Here is a 20,018-nt window from a genome sequence, read left to right as displayed (position 1 = left end):
TAAATTTTATGTCGTGCGTAATTAATTTTTCTTGTTTTATTTACTTGTTCTCTTGTCGTTAGTAACAAATAATGTGTGAGTTCATAGAATAATTAGCTGTAAAATCTTAGGCAGTGGCCAAGAATGATATATAGGTAAGAGTGGAATTATTACCACAAGATGATGCATTAAGATACATAACAACTACCGCGCCATCATTTAGCCGTTGCCTTTACTAACAATCATGGTTGCCGTTGCTAACAAGGTAAAGAGAATCTCAAGTATACGTGTGACTTTTATTTTTAAGAACATAATGACATACTTTAAAAAAGCTAGTAATGGCAACAACAACAACAACAAAAAAAAGCAAACCCACTATATATGTAGGTTGGTGGCGTACTAACTTATCTATATGAACATCAATGTGCACTACTACTTGATTTAGACTTGGTTGAAGTAAAAGTGAAGGTGAGTGAGGTCCACTCGGCTTTCCAGTCTTTCTTGATCATTTGATTGAAATTAATTACCCTATTATGCTAAGACTTCTATGACACAAATTAGGGTGTATACACTTATCTTGTTGTAGAACTCATGATTAGAGTTTTATATAAGTCAAAATAGTTGCATGCTTGTGCTACAGACATGATATTTTAGACACCTGCTGATTTAAAAAAATTATATAACTAAACTCATAAACTGATATATTACTTTTTACAATTTGCCGTACCACATTAAGCCGATTACATCGGTTTAAAGATTTATTTTTATATAATCACTTTATAACTAAAGTATTTTCCTACCTTGAAATAGAGAAATTGCAACCAAATCAATATGAGAAATACTTGAGGTCTCCATTTCGGGTTTTCAAACATTTTTATTGAAACTCTTTTTTTTTTACTTAATGGTTAAGTAAGTATTTTTTAATGATATTACTAGTTTTTTTAAAAATATTTAAGAATATAAAAAAAATACATGAAAAAAGACAAAAAAATAAAAAGAGGCATTTAGCTTTCTCAGTGGGTGGTGTCAAGAGCCACCATTGCACTACCCAATCAATATAGCAAAGTGATGAGGTTCACTATAAGAAAAATAAATATTTGTGATGAATTATTTACTATGAGAATATACTCATTTCAATAAAAAATTGTCATTTTTGTAAAAAATAACTTACTACAAATAAACATTTTCTTATCACCATTTTCAAGGAATCTCAACTTTCCAACACAATTATGACTCATTGTTTAGATAGTAAAAGTGTTTTATCTCATCTTATCTCATTATTATAATTTTTTCAAATAACACAAAATATAATAAATAATTATTTTTTCAAAATACAAAACAAAAATAATATTAATAAATAGTATTCTAACAATATTTTACTCAACTTTTATTTTATCCCAATACACTATCCAAACAACACCAATTAAAGAAAAATAGAGACCAAAACGGATTTACCTCTACTCATACTCTAACTCAAACTTAACATGTAACTAACGACCAACTTGACCAAGAAACTAACCCAAAAACTAGATGAGAATTAACGTAAGAAACTTGCATGCAACAAAACCCCAATACCTTTTTTCTTTTATCGTAGCCTTCTCTTCCTCATGATGAAGATCATCATGATCATGAGTGTGCTAAAGCTTGCATATATATATATATTTGTTTCTTATATGAACCCAACTCATTATGCAATCAATAGTTTTATTTACTATAAATATACTACTTTGTTAGGGAAAAAGAAATGCGAACCCGATCAGAATGATCTCAAATAGAAATTTTTATTGTTGTTAGATAGATGGATAGATCAGTAGTCTTATATATCAATCATCAATCAACTAAATGCTATCGATCACTTGAAATATGGCACATCAAACTGATATAATTATAAATAATAAAATATAAAATAAAGAATATCTTTTTTATAATGATTGTACGTAAATTGCAAGAGAATGTCAACAAGATCAAAGAGTACTACGTGGGTGGAAGTAGTACAGACGTTTCTGATTGGAATGTGTTATTATTTTCTATGGCGTTATAAATTCTACAAGAATATATATATAATATTTTAGCCGCAAAATATTTGATAAAAGTAGATTCATAAAATGATGTAGTCGGCTTGGTATATCAATTTATAAATCTATTTTTATTTAAAAGTATATTTAATAGATTTTATGAAATTATATTAATTTATAAATTTTTTTTATATCTATAACAATTCTATATATATATATATATATATATAAATTGATCATTTTCAACGCTCGTATCAGATCGATTAGGTAAGAATATACGTCAAAACGAGACCAGCGAGGCCTAGAAATTAAAAGTCAAGGCATGGAAGTAATGTCTGTATTAGGTGTTAACATTGTGTTGTGTTGCAGACAGGTGTTCCTCATGATGCTCATATATATTTATCTTATTTCATATGGTCAAATAAAAAATAAAAATAAAAATTAATGGACGTTGAAGCAATATTAATCTAGAAGCACTCCTTTTTGATAGTCGACATCCTCTAGCTATCACCATTATAAAAATGATGATCTAGAGAGACTATTCTATTAATTTTATTAACATTAATTAGTGTAAGATCGATTTAGTGGAATAACAATGATAAATATTAGACCATTTCATATTCTGGCCGTGATATATATATATATATATATATATATACATACACACATAATATATATTAATGTCATTAAACACTAATTGACAATCAAATGGGTTTTCACTTTAATGTCACAATTCATATAAGTAATAAATTAACGTATCAAATAGATTTCTAAGTATTTATTGAATATTTAAGAAAAACTTATACAATATGACCATAAAATATGAATTATAGTATGAGAAATGCTTTGGTTACAAAACTAATTAATCCACAGACTGGCGTGATTATATTATGCAATAATTAATCAGATTGTAAATTTACTTTTATTATAAAGTAGATATAATATATCAAATGAAACTATATTAGTTTGTGAATTTATTTTTATAAAATCTCTTTATAGTTATAGCACTTCTCTTAAAATATTGCGTTGTAATTTGTTCAAATTTAACCGTATTTTAACATAAAATATATTGTATCATTTTTTCCCAATTAACATGTGGGAAATTTTGGAGTCATGAAACGTTAAAAGAGGAAAAAATATTGCAATCTCAGTTTCTTATATATATATATATATACTTCTTAGTAATGAGGCCATGCACATTGTATCTTATATACCTAATTTAAAACAATAACTATGATCATACAAGTATTAACATTGATGATGACCAAAAGCATGCATTGAGAATATATCTTAGAAGCATGCAGTGAGATTATGAACAAGCTAGCTAGCTGTTTCTAAACATCATATCCATGCAATGATCTTCAATATCATAGACATATATAATGTCTTTTTCAGCTCAATGTCATCATGTCTTTTAATGAATATGACAATATTATAATTAGTGCATTATTGCCTAAAGTCATTTCTCTCAGATTAATACAATTAAACCTTTACACCAACGCCGCTTCTTTCTTGGTTTTTAGCCAACCACCACACATAATTGGCCAAAGTCTTGATCAAGACATTGTCTCTTAGTTTAAAGAGAGTTAATATCAGTTTTAGTCACAAGCAACATAGTTGTATTTTTTTTTTTTTTAAATTTTTATGTCATTGACCTGACATTATAAATCAATCATTAATTTCTTTAATAAAAAATATGGATAGGAATCCCTCAACATGTTGGAATAAGAAATAAGAATAGAATTTGAAGGATTAAGATCTATTTAAAGTTTTATGAATTAGAAAATAAAACTACTACATATTTTATGAATTAGAAAATAGTATAGAGATATGATATTTGTGATAATGGATTGCGCAAGCATTGCATACTCATTTTGAAAAAAATGAATAAATATGAAATTTACGTAAAAAAATTAAATTTTTAATGATATATTCTACTTTTTTTCAAAATGAATATACGATATTTACATAATCTATAACTGTATTTAACATTACTCAATAGTATTTAACATAACTTTCTCTACTTTACTTTGTAACATTGCAGGACAGCTGATAACTCTAGCAACCCAACTGATTGAATCAATTATCCTTTAGGCAGCAGGGCCAACACACCAAATCTCCCCCTACCATGTATAAACTCCAAATATCTCCCTATAATATTTGAGCTCTACCACCCCGACGACCCATTTTATGGTTGAGAAGTGTTACAAATGTTAAAAAAAAAAAAGATTAGATAAAAATAAATTTATAAATTAACATAATATTATATAATCTTTTTAATTAATTTTATAATAAAAATAATTTTACAATACGACATATCATGTCAAAATACATTATTTTATAAATTTTTATAATAAAAATAATTTTATAATATGACATATCATATCAAAATATATTATTTTATAAATTTATTTTTTCATATAATCTGTCTAAATGTTATATAATAAAAATAATTTTACAATAGATAAGACGTGAAAACAACATTATTTTATAAGTTTACATAAATTATTTCACTTTATTACTTTTTTTCTTATGTAATATTATACACTAAATTACTATCTTACTTACATTTTATTTTATATGATGTCTCATATTTATTATCATTTAATAATAAAAAGTTATAAAATAAATAATTATTTAATAATAATAAATATATTACATCTTATTTAATAAAATATAAATAAGATAATAGTGCATTACATGGAATTTTCCTTTCTTTATTACTGGCTGAACTTCTGAAGTCATGTCCGTCTGCGCCCTCTCATTTCTGTTTTCAGAACTCAAATCCCTCGAGCTGTTGTTACATGGGCGTGAGTGCGGCCTCTATACTTCACAGCCTTCTTCACAGCCGAACCCACGGGGCCCATACTCAACCCACCAGCGCCAAAGTGTTGACCAACGCCATCCTCGTTCACCTCAGAGGGGGCCGTCTCCACAAAGCTGTTTCCGTTCTCTTTGCTGCCCCAGTATCCTTCCCTTATTCCCTTTACGCACGTCTCTTCCGAATATGTTGTGCCAATTTTGCCATTGTTGAGGTGCGGAAGGTTGAGTCCCATTTGGTCACCTTCTCACCTACACCGCCGGTTTTTCTTTTGAACCGGGCAATTGAGTCTTATGGAAAATGTGGGTGTTTGGTTGATGCGAGGGAGCTGTTTGAGGAAATGCCTCAAAGAGATGGGGGGTCTTGGAATGCTATGATTACGGCCTACGCACAAGGAGGGAGCCCTGGGAAGGCCTTGTCATTGTTTTCAGAAATGAATGGTTTGGGAGTTCATGCGAGTGAGGTCACGTTCGCCAGTGTTCTTGCGTCCTGTGCTGCAGTCGTGGCTCTTCGTCTTTCTAGACAAATTCACGGGCTTATTGTGAAATATGGGTTTTGTGGGAATGTAATCTTGGAGAGTTCACTTGTTGATGTATACGGTAAATGTAAGGTTATCAATGATGCCCGCAGAATGTTTGATGAGATCGAAAATCCAACTGCTGTTTCTTGGAATGTGATTGTGAGGCGGTATCTCGAAGTGGATGATGGAAAAGAGGCAGTGCTTATGTTTTTTCAGATGTTCCCAAAAGCTGTTAGGCCCTTGAATTTTACATTCTCTAATGCACTTATTGCTTGTTCAAGAATTTCTGCGCTGGAGGAGGGGATGCAAATTCATGGAGTTGCGATTAAAGTTGGTTTTGGGGATGATGACGTTGTTTCAAGCTCTGTCATCGATATGTATGTCAAGTGTGGGAAATTAGAGAGTGCTCGCAGGGTATTTGAACAGCCAGGTTCAAAGAATTTGATTTCTTGGACTTCAATTGTGTCAGGGTATGCAATGAGTAGAAAAACTGGGGAGGCAAGAGAGCTGTTCGATCAGATGCCAGAACGCAATGTAATCTCGTGGAATGCAATGTTGGCAGGGTACACTTGTTCCCTCCAATGGGAAAAGGCCTTGGACTTTGTATATTTGATGCGCAATTCAACTAAAGACATTGACCATGTTACGATTGGATTGATACTAAACGTGTGTGCTGGCCTTTCAGATGTTGAAGTGGGAAAACAGGTCCATGGTTTTATCTACCGAAATGGTTTCTTTTCTAATCTCTTTGTTGGCAATGCCCTTCTTGACATGTATGGTAAATGTGGGAACTTAAGAAGTGCCAGAGTTTGGTTTTACCAAATAAGTCGATGGAGGGATATTATTTCATGGAATGCTTTGTTGACTAGCTATGCTTGTCATGGCATGAGCGAACAAGCTATAACGATTTTCTCAGAGATGCAGTGGGAGACTAGACCAAGTAAATTTACATTTGGAACCCTTTTAGCAGCATGTGCGAATACTTTTGCTCTTAATCATGGCAAACAAATTCATGGATTTATGATTAGAAATGGTTATGAAATTGATATTGTGATCAAAGGAGCCTTGGTAGACATGTACTCAAAATGTCGTTGTCTTGAGTATGCTCTCACAGTTTTTAAAGAGGCTGGTTCACGGGATGTGATTCTCTGGAACTCCATAATTTTTGGATGTTCTCACAACCGAAGAGGTAGGGAGGTACTCCAATTGTTTGGGTTAATGGAGGAGGAAGGTATAAAGCCAGATCAAGTCACCTTTCAAGGAATTTTGCTTGCTTGTATATGTGATGGCCTAGTTGAGTTGGGAACACAGTTTTTTAATTCAATGAGCAATGAATATTGTGTCATGCCTCGGTTAGAGCACTATGAGTGCATGATTGAACTCTATAGTCGGTATGGGCACGTGATTGAGCTTGAGAATTTTGTTAAAAACATGGCATTTGAACCCACTGCTACCATGCTGATGAGTGTCTTCGATACTTGTAGAAAACATGGGCACATAAGGCTTGGAGAATGGGCTGCCGAACGACTTAATCAATTGAATCCTTCGTCTCCAGTAGAATTACAAATTGTCAACGGAGGGAGGTAGTATTCACTGGACTTGCAACTTGAAAGCAGCTACATTCTTGCATTTCAGGTTCTGCTTCCGAAATTGCAACTCGCAGATATTGCATCCAAATTTTCTTCTAAGGATACTGTAGTTCATCTGTAGGTAGATTTGGTCATCTTTATCTCCTTGGAACGTAACATTGGATTTATTTGAACAAGTCACATCATAATTTCTACAAGCAACCTCGCAGATGTATATTGTCGTACGGATGTTAAATATCCCACTGCTTTTTGCACAGAATGCAATGGCAGGCTGAACCGGGTTAACGCATGGAGAGATGTTTGGATACCAAAAAGAACACATAAGGTTCCTGAAGATGGCGTTCCTTTGCCCTCATGCCCACACCTTGGTGAGTTTTTTGTAAAAAAAAGTATGCATGGAATGAGAAAATGGCTAGATGTATTTATCCAGAACAAGAGCTTTCAGCTGACACATCCAGAGTTGCTTTGGCTGTTCGAAACTTTTAGAAATTTCTCCGCCAACCATTATTCTAAGATCCATTCATTTGTCACTTATATTTGCTAATCTATCCATCACTTTTTTGTTGTTAATTTTTTTTAGTAACTGTAACGCTTTTCAGGGATTCAGAGGAAAGAACATACAGTTATTGGTTGGTTTTATAACCAAAGGAAAGGCATACATTTTATGGTGATAAAGCTGAAGCACCTAAGATGCTAGCAGTGGCTCTCATGTGGTAATCGACTTCATTGCCAACGGTCTCAATTCTGTGTCTGCTCTCTCATCTCAAGTAGAAGTTACTTTCTTGTGAAAGTGAATGATGCAGGAGAAATTACAAGATGAAACATCAATTTTGGGCCAAGTTTGGTGGGGGCAGATGGACATGGCTTAGAAAAAGTTCTGCCCGGGTTCCCCCTTTGCCTCCCTGTTTGCCCATATTTTTACTGCACCACACCCCTTATTGTTTATTTTTCATTTTTAACTCATTCTTAGGCTTTCTGAGAATGAGGATTGAAGATGTATTTCAACATTTATTGTATTCCTTCTCAATAAGGAACAAAGAGTCAAAACAAGCCGGGAATTTATGGATCAGATTGTTTTGCTTAATTTCCCTAATTTGCTGGGGAGGGAGAAGATGGAAAGAGTTACAAGCACTCTTTCTCTGTGATGGGCCTTGTAAATTTGCAAGTGGCATACAATGTTCAAACTCTCCAAACGACTCATATTGTGTTATAAAAAAGAATTATTTATATGTTGTGTATTTATGTTGAAGACTACATATTTTAGGCGAAATTGTGTTCAAAGTTATAGAGCACTTATGTGTATGCCTTCATGCGGTCCATATCAATCTCATTTTCAATGCAGACATATAGAAACGAGCCAATAAAAAATTCACACGTGGCAAGTTATTTTTTTAAAAATAATTTAATGAAATTTATTTAAAAAATAATAAATATATTTTCTAATAAAAAACTGTTTTTTAAATTTTTAAAAAATCTTAAATATATATATAAATACAAAAGTTTTACTTGCAGTCATTTTTGTGTATTTTCTTATATATTTTATTAATGTGATTGGTTATGCCATTATTTTAAATATAAAATAAAACTGTTTTGATTAATTATACAAAAGTTACTATATATAACATAATTCAAATAAATATAAGCCTCCCGTGTTGCTATAAATCAAAGGGGGGAGTTTCAAAGTCTGATCTCGTGTTCTTACCCTTCTCTCTCTCCCTCTCTCTCCCTCAGAGACAGAAAAAGTCACTCATTAGCCCAAAAAATTGATTTTCGATTTTTTTTTTTATTTTTTTTTATTTTTAAGGTAAGTGTAATTTTTTTCTCCATAAAGACCAATGCATTCCCCGGTCCTCTTCACAATTTACTTACCGGTTCAGAGAAGTAGGAACCGGCTAAACTTTCGAAATTCACGTACCGGTTCAGAGAAGTTGAGCTTTATCCTTGCCGCCAAAATATAAACTCGTGTTACCTGTAGTCCACCTTCTACAATGGACCTTGATCTGCATTCCCTGGTCCGCCTACTCCAATCCTGCAACACTCACCGTTCAATTCATAAAGGAAGACAGCTCCACCTTATCTTTCTCAAAAGTGGTCTCCTGAACTCCGTTCTCACCATCGGAAATCGCCTTCTGCAGATGTATGTGCGGTGTGGTGGCTTGAGTGAAGCGTGGAAAGTGTTCGATGATATGCCTGAGAGGAACGCTTTCTCTTGGAACACAATGATAGAGGGGTGCATGAACTCAGGGAACAGGGAGAGATCACTAGAATTATTTGGTTCCATGCCTCAAAAGAACGACTTCTCGTGGAGCATGGTGGTTTCTGGGTTTGCAAAGGCCGGGATGCTAGAGGTTGCTCGGAGTTTGTTTAATGAGATGCCAAGGAAAAATGGTATTGCGTGGAATTCGATGATTCATGGTTATGCCCGAAATGGCTGTGCAACAGAAGCAGTGAATCTTTTTAAGGATTTGAACTCAGACCCTTCTGAAATATTGCATCGTGATTCATTTGTATTGGCGACGGTCATTGGGGCATGTAGTGATTTGGCGGCTCTTGATTGTGGCAAGCAAATTCATGCACGCATTGTGATTGATCAAGTGGAATTCGACTCGGTTTTGAGTACTTCTTTGATTAATATGTATGGAAAGTGTAGTGATCTGGATAGTGCAAATCATGTTCTGAATATGTTTAAGGAACCGGATGACTATTCTCTGTCGGCATTGATTTCAGGCTATGCAAATTGTGGTAGAATGAATGATGCAAGGAAGGTTTTTGATAGCAAAAGTGATCCATGTGTCGTGTTATGGAATTCGATAATATCTGGATATGTTTATAATAATGAGGAAAGTGAAGCATTGGTTCTCTTCAATCAGATGAGGAGAGATGGATTTCAAGAAGATTCCTCCACACTTGCAACTGTTTTGAGTGCCAGTAGTAGCTTAGGCATTCTTGGACATGGTAAACAAATGCATACTCATGCATTTAAAGTTGGGGTAATTGATGATGTCGTCTTGGCTAGTGCACTAATTGACGCATACTCCAAAAGTGGGAGCTTTTATGATGCATGCAAGTTATTTAGCGAGCTCAAAGCGTACGACACAATCTTGCTTAATTCTATGATAAAGGTATATTCCAGTTGTGGAAAAATTGAAGATGCAAAATGGATTTTCAACACTATGCCGAACAGAAGCTTGATATCATGGAATTCAATGATAGTGGCTCTCAGCCAAAATGGGTGTCCAATCGAAGCATTAGATCTTTTTTGCCAGATGAACAAGATGAACTTGAGAATGGATAAGTTTAGCCTGGCCAGTGTAATCAGTGCGTGTGCTAGCATCTCTTCACTGGAACTTGGTGAACAGGTTTTTGCTAGAGCTACCGTCAATGGGCTCGAGTCTGATCAGATCATTTGTACATCCCTTGTTGATTTCTTCTGCAAGTGTGGTTTTGTTGAGAATGGGCGAAGTATATTTGATCAAATGATGAAATGTGATGAAATCTCTTGGAACTCAATGATGATGGGTTATGCCACTAATGGTCGTGGACTCGAAGCACTGACTCTGTTCAACGAAATGAGGCAAGCTGGTGTTAGACCTACTGATGTTACATTTACAGCAGTTCTTTCTGCCTGTGATCATTGTGGACTTGTTGAAGATGGACGGAAATGGTTTTATGCAATGAAATCAGATTATCATATCGATCCAGTGATTGAACACTACTCATGCATGGTCGATCTTTTTGCCCGTGCTGGTTGCATTGAGGAAGCAATGACTCTCATAGAACAGATGCCTTTTGAGGCTGATGCAAGTATGTGGTCATCAGTGTTGAGAGGCTGTGTAGCTCATGGGGATAAAACTCTAGGAAAGAAGGTAGCAGAGAGAATTATGAAGCTTGAGCCCGAGAATTCAGGTGCTTATGTCCAGTTATCTAGCATCTTCGCCAACTTCGGGGACTGGGAAGCATCAGCACAAGTTAGAAATTTGATGAGGGATAAGCAAATACAAAAGAATCCAGGTTGCAGTTGGGCTGACAGTTAAACACAACCTCGGTTATTGTGAGGAAGTTAAATCAGGCCGGAGGTCCCTTGGATGCCTTCCACCCTGTGATAGGTGCTGGGCATTTGGACATGGATGTTACTTCCAAGCACCCTTACAATAAAGCAAAAGATCTGTCAACTCCAAATGGTTGGATACATGGCTTTGGATAGATAAAGGATCTAAAGATGTTTCTTGGTGCTTTGAAAACAGTACTTTTGTTTGTGAGAATTATTTGGTGACTGGTCGATGAAATATTTACTCCCAACTTACCCGAAAGAAAAATGAAAGAAGAAGAAGAAGAAGAAGTAGAAGAAGAAGAAACGTTGGCTACAAGCTTTATACTAAGACCAGTAAACATCTGATTTATGAAATTCTTGGCGTATGGAATTTAGAAATTATGCAAGAATTCAGTACTTGAAGTTGAAATGAAATGCAAGTTCCAAATGAATCGGGAAGTGTAAAAAACCTACTGAGATAGATATATTTCTTTACGACTACCAAGCCTTCTATTTGCTCTAATGTTATTCTGGAATATGGTGTTAAAACTTGTTTGTGTATTGTTTTCAAAATTCTGAGAAATATCTTTTAGGTTTATTTTGTGTCTGTGTGTATAAAAGTGATGAGCTCATTTTAAAGATGTTTGAAAAAAAATATAAAAATGCTTTTTTTTATTCCCTTCTGAAAATAGTAACATCCACTTGAAGTAGAAAACTTTCATGACATTAATTTTTTGGATTTTTTTTTTAAATGTTCTTGATTTTGATTATCTTTTGTGAAAATAATGGGTTCACTAATGATTAGATAAAACGATGTTGAAGAAATGAAATTTAGGTTGGAAAGATGATTGGGACGATTAAAAACCTTAAGAGGAGTGCTTGATTTATGAAAGAAATACGTATTAAGTCAATTCACTTTACTTTTTTTTTTTCTTAATAAAAAATATTCACATTACCTTTTAAATAATCTTATTTATATTTTTTTATATAGTTCTATTATTTTATTTTTGAATTTCCTATATTTTAAAGATAGAGAGATGTCATAAAGTCGCTATAGCATTCTCATTGGATGAAGTTTTTTAGAGTAATATTATATACAGATGTAGAGTAAGCGAGTACTTTGCAGTCTTTTTAAAAAAAGTAAATTTATTATTAAAAAATTAATTTTTTTAATGTGATTTTGTATTTTTTTATTTTTTTCAAAGTGATTACGTGAAATTTGCATATTTATAATTATAATTATTATTTTTCTAATATGTATAGGTTAAGATGAGTTTAACTTTTAAATTAAATTGTATAAAATGAATTGATATGAGTTTAATTTTTTTAACATTAATAATTAATTTATGATGAGTTGAATTTAGTTGAACGACGAAACACAACCGAAAATGAAATAGTTTTATCTGTAAGTCGGTGCAAGAACACATTTATATGCCGTTGAACTCTCTCTCTGTGTCTCTCCCACTCTGTTCTCTCTCTCTCGGGTGCTGTTTTTCTAACGGTTCCCAACTGGTTGCTGCAGGAAAATGGAGCAAGAAGAAGCAGCAGAGCCGGAGCAAAAGTCCTTGTATACGCGTTTTAATTCATTTTTTAAAGATTTAAAGAAGCAACAAGCTGTATAGTACGTAGTGTCACCGCATTTGCATGTACCCTTTTCTAAAGCAAGTTCAAGGTGCTCACAGAACTTCGCTTTCTTATTACTCTAACCTAATAGATCACTGCTTTTCGTTGAAGTCTTTAAATTTCGCCAAAACTATTCATGCACAGTTGGTCAAAGTTGGGTTTGATAGCCATACTTTTCTGGGTAATCGCAGTCTCGACCTATACTCTCAGTTTGGTGCCGTTAGTGATGCATTGAAAGTGTTTGATGGAATTTCTGACAAGAATGATATATCTTGGAATATTTGCCTGAAGTGCTTGTTTAGGTATGGACAAGTTGAAAGGGCAGGTCGTTTGTTTGATGAAATGCCTGCAAGAGATGTTGTTAGTTGGAACACGATGATTTCGGGTTATTTTTCATGTGGGCTGGTTCATAATGCGTTGGGGACTTTAATGAAGATGCAAAATGCTGGTGTGAGACCAAGTGGGTTCACATTGTCGATTCTATTGTCTTTTGTGTCCTTTGCTCTACATGGTAAGCAGATTCATGGTTGCCTAATTCGTAATGGTCAGATTTTATTGAATGTGGTGCTTGTAAACTCATTAATTGATATGTATGGAAAGCTTGGTCTCCTTGATTATGCTTTTGGTGTGTTTTTGACAATGGAGGAGTTAGATATAATCTCTTGGAACTCTTTGATAATGGGTTGTCATAGGTCTGGGTACGGAGAATTAGCATTAGATCAGTTCTATTTGATGAGAACCACAGAGTATTTGCCTGATCAGTATACTATATCCACTGTCATCAGTGTCTGTTCGAACTTGAAAGATTTGGAAAAGGGTAAGCAGATTTTCTCTCTTTGCATCAAGCTGGGATTTAATTCTAATAGCATTGTAGCAAGTGCTGTTATTGATCTGTTTTCTAAATGCAATCGATTGGGGGATTCAGTCCAGTTGTTTGAAGAACTAGATCAGTGGGATTTAGCAGTTAGTAATTCCATGATTTCAGGCTATGCAGCACATGGTTGTGTGGAGGATGCTTTGCAACTCTTTGTGTGGAGCTTGAGGGAGAATTTCAGGCCAACTGAGTTCACACTCAGCATTGTTCTAAGTTCTATTTGTACACTCCCCCCAGCAGAGCAGGGTAGTCAAATTCATGCTTTGGTTGTTAAATCGGGTTTTGAGTCAGATCCAGTTGTTGCTAATTCACTCATGGAAATGTATGCTAAATTTGGGTCAGTTAATTATGCCATGAAGATCTTTGCTGATTTGGGTGAACGGGATTTGATATCCTGGAACACCATGATTTTGGGCTTGACTAACAATGGTAGAGTACACAAGACCCTTGACATTTTTAAGGAACTAGTCCGAGAAGGTCCCCCACCAGATCGAATAACTCTGGCTGGAGTCCTACTGGCTTGCAATTACGGTAGTTTTGTTGATGAAGGAGTGAATATTTTCTCATTGATGGAGAAGGAATATGGAATTCTACCCCAGGATGAGCATTATGCTTGCATAGTGGAATTGTTGTGTCGAGCTGGTAAGTTTAAAGAAGCAATAGACATTGTACATACAATGCCTTACAAACCTGATTCCGTCATATGGGGATCAATTCTTTATGCTAGTGTGATTCATGGAGACTTAAAACTCACCGAAAGAGTTGCGGAGAGGATAATGGAATTGGAACCACAGTCATCTCTACCTTACATGGTATTGGCCCGTGCATATGAGATGAGGGGCAGATGGGAGAGCATGGCTCGAGTAATAAAGTCCATGAAACAGAAGGTTATCAAGAAGGCCTCTGGATGCAGTTTGATTGGAATAAAAAACCTCATATATACATTTGAGGAAAACCAATTACAGCATCATGGAGGCAAAGACATTTATTTGGTGTTGAGATTATTGATATTTGAGATGGAGGATAAAGGTTATTTCAATCCACATTTTCAAAATGTAGGTGCTAAGGAGTGGACGAGTTCATATTAACTGATATCGATGCTGATACGTATTTTGGGTTCGTTATATCTTGGCATCTCCATATTGTGGTATACTAGGTTTTAAAAGATCAATATGTTCAGCTAGCATTGTGCAAACTTTATGTTTACACCTAATAAACTGACCATAGGTCATTTTTCAGATTGACTTTGCAATTCAGCTTGCTTCTGGTGCTGCTTATCCTGATATATTAACATCTTATGTTGTCATCCTATTGATTTTAGTTAATGGAGATGAAGAAAAACAAAAATATTGGGTGTTTGATTCATTTGGGTTCATGTATTGAACTACTGACAATCTCATTGTATCAAATACTTATAAATTTAATTTTAACTTACGATTTTGACAGACAGTTATCGACAATAATAAAAAAAAGGATCATGATAAAGACAAGGACCGTGTACACATGTATATTCATATACATGTGTAACATGTGTTGAATCGTTTAATTAATATACTTTAATGTTAATGAGGAAGAGTGCTAGCCAAGTTTATTTTATTTTTATAATTGATCACAACTTAAATGTGTATATGTATTCGATGATGCTAAGTTTTAAACCTACCATATATGCATGCATGCACCTTAACTAATTTTCTTAACCACCGTCGATCGATCTCTCAAAAACAACATTTTCTTGCTGATCTAATTAATGCTATTTAAGATTTCTTAAGGTAAAGTCCACAGCCTAGCTAGGACGTAGTTTTTAAAACTCTAGCCATTGTTTTTTTATCGAATAATTTATTTTTCTTAATCTTAATAGTTGCCATTCTTGAATTTTTCTTTAATTCTTTGTATCTCGATGCCATAATAATTCATAAAACCATAATTATTCATTAATGAAACATAATTATATATTATTATTTAGATCACTGTAGCTAACAATTAAACTATTAAGGTTAATCCCTTAAGAGTGGTGCTTTTAATTGTAGAGTTTTATTAAAAGTTTCTACTATTAAAAAATTATTTATTATTTGATAAATATGTATCTAAAATATTTTTTAAATTAGTTATAGTATTTTTAAAAAACACTTCAATTTGGTATTTTAAAAAAAAATAAAAAATAAACTTTCAACTTTTTTTAAGTGTTTAACGTACTTTTTTTAAATTTACCAAACATACCATTTTTTTTAAAAAAAATGGACTTTTATGTGGTTAAAATTCAATACTTAAAGAGAAATGTTTAAGTCACTAAAAAATTTTATAAAATAAATTTATATATTGAAATGATTAGATATAGTGATTAAATTATAAATAAAGTCATTTCAATTGTTTATGAAATCAGTTTTATCGCTTCTTGTACTAAAATACTCAAAACCTTTTTGGCTTTTGTACTAATGCTTCGTGATTCAAAAGTTGAGAAATGCTCCTGTGCCGCTCATGTGTACCGCTACAGTATATTGCTGTCTTTTTTTTTCTTCACTTAATGATTAAACATGTGATTTTTAAATGTATTGATATATATTTTTATTTAATAATTAAAAAAATATTAAAAAAAATGAAAAAATAAACATAAAAAAAACCACTGAGCGGTACTCAGTGGTACGTGGGAGGCGGCATGGTAGCCGCTCCCTTCAAAGTTTAATATTAATTATTACAACCAATCAATCGATTGATAAATAATTGGTTATCAGAAAAGAGAAAATAAAAATCAGTACCTGTGACACGACCAAGCACATAAGATGAGGATCAAGTTGATGTACGTGGCACCCCCGCATAGGATTCCAATGAAATGCAAAGACACGTCCAGAGAAGTTCCATAACTCTCCCTACATATTGAGACAGGCACTTAGATTAATCCATCCATGTCCATATATCATGGCGTGGGGGAGTTGGACTTCTCAGATTTACAGAACTTGTGTTGTTTTTAAGTGATTGCAAAGGGATCACGTACAGTTTTTTTATCAGAGTACTCCAGGATATATTCTTCTTTTTTGGATTAGATCTCTTTTTGTTTAGACTCTTCTGTGTATAAAGTTCCACTCTGTACAGATATATCCATTTTCATGGCAGTTTGGTTGGTCAGGTCAAGAACATTTGTCCATATTCTGAGCAAAAAGATGCGCTTTTTGGGAGTAGTTCCGAGTAGGAGTTCTTGGGATTCTTCTTTTATGCAATATTCTTCTAGTTCTTCTGCAATATTGCCACTTGTTGATAACAAATACGGATCAAGACCGTATGCTTTCTTTGATAACTCACCTACCCGTTTCCTCGTTCCCCGCTTCAAATCCACCGAACCTGAAAGAGACTTGGACTCGCAGTACATTAAGGAGGATGAAGATCATGATCAGGTAAGATCTTACTTATGTACTGCTTTTCTTGGAATTGCTGCTACAGACTTCATATAATGAAAGTGTTCGATGTATCAGACAGTAAAAATGCAGATTTTGATGAATAATACGGACTTGATCATATTCTCATCGAATTTTTTCTATGATTATGTATATTAATTTTCTATTTTTCTCTGCTAGTACTATTTCGATCGTTTATGCATCAAGATTAACTGTTCTAGGATTGAGAAAGAAGAAAGAAAAGAAATCAAAGTAATGATAATTTAAGAAATGAACAGGGTTTTGGATAGATAATATTTATAGAATTTAAATATACTTTAATCAAACAAAAAATGATTTTGATAGATTTCAAAAAAGGAAGAAGAACAGTGCCTCAATTTACCAGGAACCAGCCACGTACTTGTCATATATAAAAACAGAAAATCCCATAAACGTTAACGTAAAGAAGAAACTGATATTGGAGACAGTCTGACAGACGATAGAAGAGACTAGAGGAAAATGGCCTGACGTGAGAGTCGTGAGACTCAGGGCAGACAAAATAATTGGTAACGTCACGTGCGTGTGGGGATAGACACGGTACTAATGTTTGGGGATTGTCTAATGTTTATCTTTGAGAAAAAAAAAAAAAAAAAACATTTTATGCTTTTAATATACCGTTTTGACTGAATGGTAAAATAAAAATAAAATATTTGGAAAAAATTTCGTTTCGAATATGTCGATGGGGACAGGCCTTGGATTTTCCTGGAGGGAAGGTTGCTTTTACGTCAGAAATGAGTTTCATTTCCGAGTCAGGGGATAAGAGGGTTCCTTGCTATCGAGTTCTTGATGACAATGGAGAGCCAATCCTGTCCAGCAACTTTGTGCAGGTAAATTAAATGTTATTTAATATCAGTTGAGTTTTGAACATGAACAAAAAGGTAGTTTGAATCAAATGGTGTTTAAAAAAACTCCAGATTCATCAAAGTTTTAACTGTTTTTGGTCGTAACAGCACTAACTGTTTAATAGGTTAGCAAGGAAGTAGCAGTAAAGATGTATAGTGACATGGTCACCCTTCAAATGATGGATACCATATTCTACGAAGCTCAAAGGCAGGGAAGAATTTCATTTTACTTGACCACATCCGGGGAAGAAGCAATTAACATTGCATCTGCTGCTGCACTTTCTGCAGATGATCTTGTCTTGCCTCAGGTAAACCTGTATATATTTTCATCAGTACATAAAACTTAACTGTTATAGGGCAAGGTCACAAGAAGATATGTATAATGGAAACCTGAGGGCTGCTTCACCATCTGGAGTCACTCCCCAGAATCAAATGCTGTTCATATTGTTCGATTTTGACAGCCGAAGGACGTTTACCATTTCCATTTTTTATCTGTTGAAAAGATATGAATCTAAGAGTAGCACCCATGATTCGTCAGTTATGAATTAATCGTCAGTACCGTCACCAGAGAGATTGATTGTATTTGAATATAGGGCCTTTTGTTAACTGAAATCCACTACAGATTGACATTTTCCGACCCCAAAAATTATGCAAGGAAAACTAATGTAAGTGGACTCTGCATGATTTAATGCCAGTACCGGGAGCCTGGAGTTCTCTTGTGGCGTGGTTTCACACTGCAAGACTTTGCCAACCAGTGCTTTGGAAACAAGGCTGATTCTGGGAAAGCCAGGCAGATGCCTATCCACTACGTCTCTAAGAATCACAATTACTTCGCTGTTTCATCACCTATGGCGTAAGATATCTGCATCATTATTACTCCAAGTTAATCTCTGCCATGTCTAGATTTATTTGATGTTGATCAACATTCAAGAAAATAACTAACACGATTATTCTATATTACCCCTTGTGCTTGTCAGTACACAGCTTCCTCAAGCAGTGGGTGTTGCTTATTCTCTTAAAATGGATGGCAAGAATGCATGTGTGGCCACTTATTCTGGAGATGGCGGCAGTAGTGAGGTGACTGTACAGTAAAAATTTCCACCTCTCGATCTGAAAAAAATAATTAGACTAACAATGTTCATATCCTCATTTGGGTCTTTAACCATGTTTCAGGGAGATTTCCATGCTGCTTTGAATTTTTCAGCAGTTCTGGAAGCCCCTGTTGTTTTTATTGTTCGGAACAACGGCTGGGCCATCAGTACTCCCACAGAAGAGCAATTTCGAAGTACTCTATCATATAACTTCATATTAAACACTTTTTTTTTTAAATGTATAAGTTCAGGTATTGTTACTGATGGAAATTTGAGTTTGTTTCTTTCTTTCTTGAATATCCATGTTTGGCAGGTGATGGCCTTGTTGTTAGAGGTCGGGCTTATGGAATTCGAAGCATTAGGGTGGATGGGAATGATGCTTTTGCTGTGTATAATGCAATTCATGCTGCTCGTGAAATGGCTATAAGGGAACAAAGACCAATATTGGTGGAGGTGGAACTAAACTTCCTTTTGTTGGTCTTCAACATATGGTCTCAGCCATTTTTATGATCTGCATTTCTTAATAGGCAAATCAGGAGAAGAGTTGGAGGTGTATTCAAAATTGTGATTTTCTCTATTGTTTGTTTGAACTTTGAACTTTCAGGCCCTAACATATAGAGTTGGACACCACTCCACATCTGATGATTCCACCAAATATCGGCCATTGAATGAGATTGAATACTGGAAGTTGGCACGAAACCCTGTAAATAGATTCAGAAAATGGGTAGAAAAGAAGGGCTGGTGGAGTGACAGAGATGATTCTGAGCTTCGAGACAGCATCAGAAAGCAGGTGCATACATGTTCATATATATACCTTTTCTTCAATCCCCATGACATTGGAAAATCTCTTTTAACGTTCTCTTCTGATATATTTTGTTTTTTCTGCAGATACTGCAAGCGATTCAAATAGCAGAGAAAACAGAGAAACCTCCACTAGCAGACATGTTTTCTGATGTCTATGACAAGCAGCCATCAAACCTTCAAGAGCAGGAGAACCTGCTTAGAGAAACCATCAAGAGACATCCACAAGACTACCCATCTGATGTTCCTGTTTAGAATATATTTAAAAAGCTATCATGAAAACTTGAATTACCAAGTGTCAAATCTCAAAACAGTTCAAAGAATTAAAAAATAAAGCATTCCTCCCTTTTCATGAAGTTCATTTAGGCATCACAATGAAAGAGCTCTATTATAAGGTTTCAGTCAGAT

At 34.3% G+C, this 20,018-nt stretch overlaps 4 protein-coding genes across 11 annotated transcripts; all 4 read left to right on the top strand.

Annotated features, from left to right (window-relative positions):
* The first annotated feature begins 4,725 nt into the window (after nt 1-4,725).
* On the top strand, nt 4,726-7,993 carry LOC122297311 (pentatricopeptide repeat-containing protein At3g26540). Of its 8 annotated transcripts, none has more exons than XM_043107341.1 (3): nt 4,726-6,726; nt 6,820-7,292; nt 7,524-7,993. In XM_043107341.1, exons 1-2 carry the CDS (start codon nt 4,799-4,801, stop codon nt 6,920-6,922), a joined length of 2,031 nt encoding a protein of 676 aa, XP_042963275.1. In that variant the 5' UTR covers nt 4,726-4,798; the 3' UTR covers nt 6,923-7,292; nt 7,524-7,993. The 8 variants fall into 8 exon arrangements, with proteins under 8 accessions (XP_042963275.1, XP_042963274.1, XP_042963273.1 ...); XM_043107340.1 differs by having other exon boundaries at nt 4,726-6,970; nt 7,182-7,292; XM_043107339.1 differs by having other exon boundaries at nt 4,726-6,970; nt 7,134-7,292.
* A 598-nt stretch (nt 7,994-8,591) lies between these two features.
* On the top strand, nt 8,592-11,549 carry LOC122297562 (putative pentatricopeptide repeat-containing protein At1g77010, mitochondrial). The gene has a single exon (XM_043107672.1). The coding sequence runs from the start codon at nt 8,913-8,915 to the stop codon at nt 10,956-10,958; it is 2,046 nt and encodes a 681-aa protein (XP_042963606.1). The 5' UTR covers nt 8,592-8,912; the 3' UTR covers nt 10,959-11,549.
* Nucleotides 11,550-12,307: 758 nt separating this feature from the next.
* LOC122297564 (pentatricopeptide repeat-containing protein At1g43980, mitochondrial) lies at nt 12,308-14,736 on the top strand. The gene is made up of 2 exons (XM_043107674.1): nt 12,308-12,359; nt 12,477-14,736. Exon 2 carries the CDS (start codon nt 12,599-12,601, stop codon nt 14,537-14,539), a length of 1,941 nt encoding a protein of 646 aa, XP_042963608.1. The 5' UTR covers nt 12,308-12,359; nt 12,477-12,598; the 3' UTR covers nt 14,540-14,736.
* Nucleotides 14,737-16,252: 1,516 nt separating this feature from the next.
* LOC122296057 (2-oxoisovalerate dehydrogenase subunit alpha 2, mitochondrial-like) lies at nt 16,253-19,966 on the top strand. The gene is made up of 9 exons (XM_043105454.1): nt 16,253-16,837; nt 17,566-17,703; nt 17,844-18,026; nt 18,414-18,571; nt 18,696-18,795; nt 18,892-19,003; nt 19,123-19,262; nt 19,414-19,599; nt 19,698-19,966. The coding sequence occupies exons 1-9, from the start codon at nt 16,553-16,555 to the stop codon at nt 19,863-19,865; spliced, it is 1,470 nt and encodes a 489-aa protein (XP_042961388.1). The 5' UTR covers nt 16,253-16,552; the 3' UTR covers nt 19,866-19,966.
* Nucleotides 19,967-20,018: the final 52 nt, after the last annotated feature.

Source organism: Carya illinoinensis, chromosome 15, assembly GCF_018687715.1.
Source record: "Carya illinoinensis cultivar Pawnee chromosome 15, C.illinoinensisPawnee_v1, whole genome shotgun sequence".
NCBI lineage: Eukaryota > Viridiplantae > Streptophyta > Magnoliopsida > Fagales > Juglandaceae > Carya > Carya illinoinensis.
The sequence above is the reverse complement of the archived record's forward strand: the minus strand, read 5'-3'. Positions and strand labels throughout refer to the sequence as shown.